General features: G+C 36.2%; 1 protein-coding gene across 2 annotated transcripts; it reads right to left on the bottom strand.

Moving 5' to 3' along the window:
• Positions 1 to 1,027: 1,027 nt before the first annotated feature.
• LOC109336923 (nuclear poly(A) polymerase 4-like) lies at positions 1,028 to 6,160 on the bottom strand. 2 transcript variants are annotated; one of them, XM_019573759.1, is made up of 12 exons: positions 5,694 to 6,160; positions 5,513 to 5,590; positions 4,859 to 4,966; positions 4,543 to 4,605; positions 4,298 to 4,459; positions 4,022 to 4,135; positions 3,846 to 3,908; positions 3,385 to 3,714; positions 3,123 to 3,287; positions 2,166 to 2,993; positions 1,618 to 1,694; positions 1,028 to 1,527 (listed from the first exon to the last, which is right to left on the bottom strand). In XM_019573759.1, the coding sequence occupies exons 1-12, from the start codon at positions 5,805 to 5,807 to the stop codon at positions 1,482 to 1,484; spliced, it is 2,148 nt and encodes a 715-aa protein (XP_019429304.1). In that variant the 5' UTR covers positions 5,808 to 6,160; the 3' UTR covers positions 1,028 to 1,481. The 2 variants fall into 2 exon arrangements, with proteins under 2 accessions (XP_019429304.1, XP_019429303.1); XM_019573758.1 differs by having other exon boundaries at positions 1,028 to 1,694.
• Positions 6,161 to 6,166: the final 6 nt, after the last annotated feature.

Here is a 6,166-nt window from a genome sequence, read left to right as displayed (position 1 = left end):
AAACAAATTAACCTTAATAGTGGTACTCAACTGATGAATAAATTTGATTAAGAAAATTGAGAGACAAACTGAAAAAATAATCAACATAAGGAACGAAATAATAATTGTAGTTATTTTTTATATGGTATAATATTTTTATCCAAGGACTAGTTCCAATGGCGGAGGAAATAGGAAAAGTGTGAAACACGTTATGACTAATGAGCATCATAATTCATGACTCATGTCAACTAAACCAACTCAATTTTTTTTGGTTTCCACATGTATCCTCGCACTGGAGGCAATCCTGTTCAAGCGGGCACATCCACGCGGGCACATCCACAGGTAAGTGAAGCTAACTCTCCCAACGGGCATTTTTTCCATCCACAAGACTCAAATCCGGGTTCTTGCTTAAGGGGAATCAAGCATGTACCACTTGAACCAACGCCCGTTGGTAACTAAACCAACTCAATTGACACTATACACTACATTTTTAAATCTTTATTTAAGCACACTTCATGGTATTTTTTTAATCTAGTTTCATGGTCATGTAGAAAAAGTCATGATATTCTTTCATTTCATATAGGTTCAGTTTATTCCTACATTACCTATCATTCAACCCCCGGAGTATTTAAGTAAACAAAAAAATCGGATGGTGAATAATTGAATTATGTATTAAGAGAGAACATCATATGCACACAAAAATTTCCCACTCCTTGTCTATACTCTCTACATTTTAAAGTTGAAAAATAAAAAAAAGTAGAAGTTGTTCTATTTTTATTTATTTGTTAAAAGATTAGATTGAAAACTATTTTATAATTTGTATCTATATATGTTCTAATTATATGTACCCAAAAAAGATACAATCCAATTAATTTAATTGGTCAATATATCAATTTTATAAAAAGTATCTTTTGATAATTTTAATATGATATTGTTATCATTTAACCAATTTACCATACAACATTGTTGGCTAAGTTCCAATACTACAACATTCACAAGAGATAGACCATAACTACTACTATATATACACTATATAATAAAGCAAATAGTTTATAAAACATTAAAAATTGTAGTTAGTACCAATACATTATGAAGTTCATATGCTACTCTCTGAGTTTATCCTCTTCATAGTAGAATACAAAAGTCAACCCCTCCCCCACCAACCCTTTCCCTATGTCACTCTATCTCTAAAATGTAAAAGAAAGAAAGAAACCAAAATAGCAAAGAATACTGAAGGAGATAAAGCCCTTTAAATATGCCTCTAATAAGGTTAAGGATTGTCCTAACAACCATAAGGAATGAAGTTTAGAGTCAACAACATAGGCACCATAATGCACAATATAGGACATGGTGAGTTTCCAGCCTAAGCTTTCTCAACTTCAATGGCTATAGTTCCAGATTTATAAATCTTGAATGACCAAAGAGAGCCTGAAAAAATTTAAGAGAAATGAAAGCCAGCATTTAAACTAGAACTTACCGGCGCTGCTGGCTTTCTCTCCTCTTTATCGAATGCATACTGCGTTCGCCGTCGATGCTGGACTCAATCTCCTGTTACAGATAAAATCACAAGGGTATGCATAAAGAGAGAATACAGATAGGAAAGCTATAATGAAAATGATAGTTACAAATAGAGCATGCCTTATCACTGGCTTTTCTAAAGTTTCTGAGTTAATTCCTGCCTCGGAATCAGTAACCATCCCTAGTAATGCATTCGGCTTCACATAAAAAACCCAAAAAAGAAGACGGGTGAATTGGTCAGTCTACAACATAATCCATAGTAACTTCGAAAAATGAAACATAATCCATAAAAGCTAATAATACATGCAAAGCATTTGACACAAGCATTAACACCCCCCCTTATTTCTTATTAAGCTAAGATGGTAGAGCAACCATGGAGACCTAAAGTTACATGTTCAATACTTAGATTTTATGTTTTTGGGAAAATATCACGCTTCGCCGAAAGCTAATGCAGTCATTGCAGTTTGGCTTTACAGTACTTGGCGGAAAACCTTGCACACCAGTGCAAGTGGCGGCACAATCCTATACTTAGTAATAGTAATAATATGAGGAAAATAAGAACTGATCAAAATGGCTGCATACTGTAATAGTAATAAGGCAACATGAGAAACAAATCAAGCCACAAATTAAAAGAAAATGAAAGTTTGAAAGGAATTGAAAGCCAAAACCTCCATCTGTTCATGTAGTGCTTCTTGTAATACTTCATCTTTCGGGGCCACCACAGTTTCCACATGTATAACAGAATCTGCTCCATAAGTGGTATCCTCAAACCTGCCATTTATCATCCCCTCAACACCGCTGGCGTTATCCTCAACACAACCTGAAACTGATGCAGATCCAACATCTTCAGGAGAACCACCACCACTTGTAACAGATGTAATCACACTAGAATTTGATGCACATTCAGGTTCAGGAGACTGTATCCTATTCAACTCGTCTTGCTTGTTGTTTGACAAATTAACACTCTCTGCATTGGTCAACTCGTGACGGTCAGATACAGCATCAACAGAACCCAGGCACGGGTTGCTTTTTGCCACGCCATCAGCAGGAGGACTCGATGCTTGTTTTTTCAGTACAACATTCTGCTTCACACCTACCCTGCCATCATGCTTCCTCTTATGGTTTCTCTCTCGATGTTCAGCCCCAGAAACCTCATTTTCATTAAATGATTTAGGAGAACTATCCATTTGTGGTGTTGGTCTTGATGGTCGAAGTCGTTTATAACCATCAGGAAACACATAGGAAGGGATTTGCCTTCTACGAACATGAGAGACATGAATGTCCATCCCCGGTCTCCAGAACATGTACATATTAACAGAATGCCGAAATTCTTCCACTGTTCCACGTATATCAAATTGCTGACCTTCTTGAACAATCTCCCCCTGCTTCCTCTGCAAGCCCATGAAGAAAGAAGAATGTGCACACTGCCTTGAAGTATCCACATATTCGTGAGGATAGGGATGACACTGCAACTTCCCAAGAGTGTCACGCTCAATCTGCCAATAGAATATGCAATCGATAAGTCTAAATAAAGAATCAAGTTGGGGACTATCGTTGCAGACTGTATAATTAAACAACCACTTTAAAATTGCCATCATTTCACCACCATGAGTAAAAGAACATACCATCAAAGTCAGCTGCCGAAGACGTGATTCAACCCAACCTTTCCAGGCACGTAAATCATCAACATCAGCAGCAACTATGTCAACTTGCAAATAGTTTTTATAGCTTTCAAAGAAAACGTATGACTCAAACAGTGCATTCCAATGAACTTTATTCAGTTCTATTTCCTGGATTGTTCAATAAAAGAATAGGCATCAATTCTTAATAGCAAACGAGTCTTAAAATATAAAATAATTCTAGAAAATTCTACAAGGCAATTATTACCCCACAAATCCTGTTGCCGTATTGGAATTGCTCCATCATAACACGAAGGGTGCTTGTCGAAACATTATAACTAGAATTCATACAAGGATAAGCTGGAGTGATAATTGGCATGTGATGAGTACGATCCCGAGGATTTCTACGAGGATCCCAAACAGAAAAACCAAGCTCATTCTCCTCTATTGGACATAACATGACAGGATTTGGCCAGCGCCACTGTGTATACACCCTAAAGAATCGAGAGACAAGCATGCTAGGAATTGCATTAGGATACAATTGGCAAACTCGAGCTACAAGAAGTGCCAAGTTAACACCACCAAGAAATCCCGTCACCTATAAATGAACAAACATTAAAATGACAGATATTCATGAAAAGCTAACAATTAATCATATTTGTGGAGATTCAAAGTATGCAAATGACTTAACATGATTTGTGAGAAGGAAAAAAACAAAACACCACTCACATTGGAATAAATGCCTCGCCTCTTGGCCCAAAACTTCAAGCAACGAAGTGCTGTTCTGAAGTGCTATAATTTAAATGAGTTGAAGTTAAATGAGTGGAAATATTTATGGGACACCAAATAACAAGTGACAGGAGAATTAGCATAATCAGAAACAAGCAAGAAGGAAATAAAATCACCTCGACATTTGGAACAAGCTTTAGAATTTGATCTGCCACCCTACACCCATTCAGACTTCGGACAGTAGGCTCATCAACATTGTGCAAAACAGAGATATCAGCTATATCCAAGTCCTGTTCATCAAATGGAAACAAAAAAAAAGTTCCAAAATATATAACAGAGAACCTAAAACAAACCTTGATACAGGTCACTAGCACAAAAGTATGATAGCACCTTTCATCTAGAAGATTATTTGGATTAAGGAATAAATAGAAATTGAAAATTGATTCACTTACTTCAGGTACAACTAAGCAAGAGATACTTGCATACAGCAGGTCAATTGATATTCCATCAAACTTAAATTTCATAACTGGTACATGAGCATCTGGAACTGGTTGCAATTCAGTAACTTCGTCCATGTTAGCTAAAATGTCATGCAATGTGAAGAAAAAATCCTCCTGAAGAATTATGAAAAATTAGACAAGAAAAATGACAATGATTTTATGACACATATTCAAAAGCTATTGCACTCTAAATCTACCTCGCGGTTCACATAGGATGGCCCAATACATAAAGTGTCTAAGTCAGCACCAGGACCATGAACCTGCATAATAAAAATAATTCAATGGAAGATTTTAATCCTCAAATAAACAAAAGACACAGATAATATGTTGGTAGGTTTGGCTTAGGAGTAATAACGGTATTAGCAATCAAAATCCCTTAAATCTCCCACAAAACAAGATTATAGTATTTCGAAAACAGTGTACAAAGCTCTCTTAAATGAACCGTTTAAATGAACAGCAACAAGTTAAAGCAAGACGGTGCAAATGCCAATCATAGGGGACAAGCAAACTCACGCCAAGTCGATAAGAACCAAAAGTCATTATGACAGCATTTGCATCTTCCACCATCTGATCAGTGTATCGTCTTAGACAGGTAATTTGCTTCACCCATGCTTTTACTACCTGAATAAATTATAAGCAAAACAAAATACACGACTTTGGTTATACAATTTGTAGCACAACAATATGAAGTAACAACAACAATCAAGTCTTAGTTCCACTAAGTGGAGTCTGCTACATGGATTGAATAACGCCATAATGCTCTATCATAAATCATGTCCATTGATAGAGCATTGATTTCTAAATCTCTCCTAATTGATTCTCCTATGATTTTTATTTTATTTTTCTTAGCCTCAGCCTCTAGAAATTGTATTAACCTCCTATTGATCTATTCTCCTTAGAGAGGGCTTCTAATGGTCTCCTCCACACATATTCGAACTGCCTCTAAGGCGCAATTCGACCATCTTTCCTACAATAAAGTTACCTTAATTTTCTCCCTAATGCATTGATTCCTAATTCTAACTTGTCTAGTATGTCCACTCGTTCAACACAAGATTCATTAATAATTGAACTAAGCTCCTCCATACCAAAGATCATCATCGCTTAAAACATGTAATTGCAAATAACAATGAAGAATAATCAAAGGATAACTCCTTCTCTAATCTCTACCTGTCCAAGACGGTGAAGAACCTCTTCTCTCTTTGCTGCTTCTTCATTAGTCTCATAAAGACCTGAATCAACAAGAAACTTTCCCACCAACAAAAAAACTCAGTAAAAATTACCTTATAACTATGTACAAAATGGGAAAATTCAATTTTGCATCAATCAAATAAAAATAAAATAGATGAACCTTCTCTAACTCCTTAGTCTTTTGCAAATCAGCACCCATTGGCCCAGCCGTTGAAATGGGTTTCGTTACACCGTATTGCTTCAACGAAGATACAAATTCTTCAGGGCTACCCATTGATTCTAACAACAGAAACCCAGAAAAAAAATATCTTTTTTTATTTAAGAATCGAACCCCAGAAAGAAAAAAAACGGAATTGATCAAATTTTATAGACCGAATTGAAGAACAAATCAGAAGCCCTAGAACACAGGAATCAGCAAAAGGGGTATTTAAAAGAGGAAGCGTTGCAGATAAGCAATAAAGATGAGAAATTGGAAACCCTAGATCGAAAAAAATGAAGTGGGGAAGAGAAATTAAGCGGTGAGAAAAATAGAGGTTGGCGCAAAATGGAATCTGAAAAGGGGTAATGGAAGATAAGGAGAGAGAGAGAGAGAGAGAGAGAGAGAGAGAGAGAGAGAGAGAGGAAGGCACAACG

This window comes from Lupinus angustifolius, unplaced genomic scaffold, assembly GCF_001865875.1.
Source record: "Lupinus angustifolius cultivar Tanjil unplaced genomic scaffold, LupAngTanjil_v1.0 Scaffold_1_427, whole genome shotgun sequence".
In the NCBI taxonomy this organism is placed as follows: domain Eukaryota; kingdom Viridiplantae; phylum Streptophyta; class Magnoliopsida; order Fabales; family Fabaceae; genus Lupinus; species Lupinus angustifolius.
This window is presented reverse-complemented; position numbering and strand designations above follow the sequence as displayed.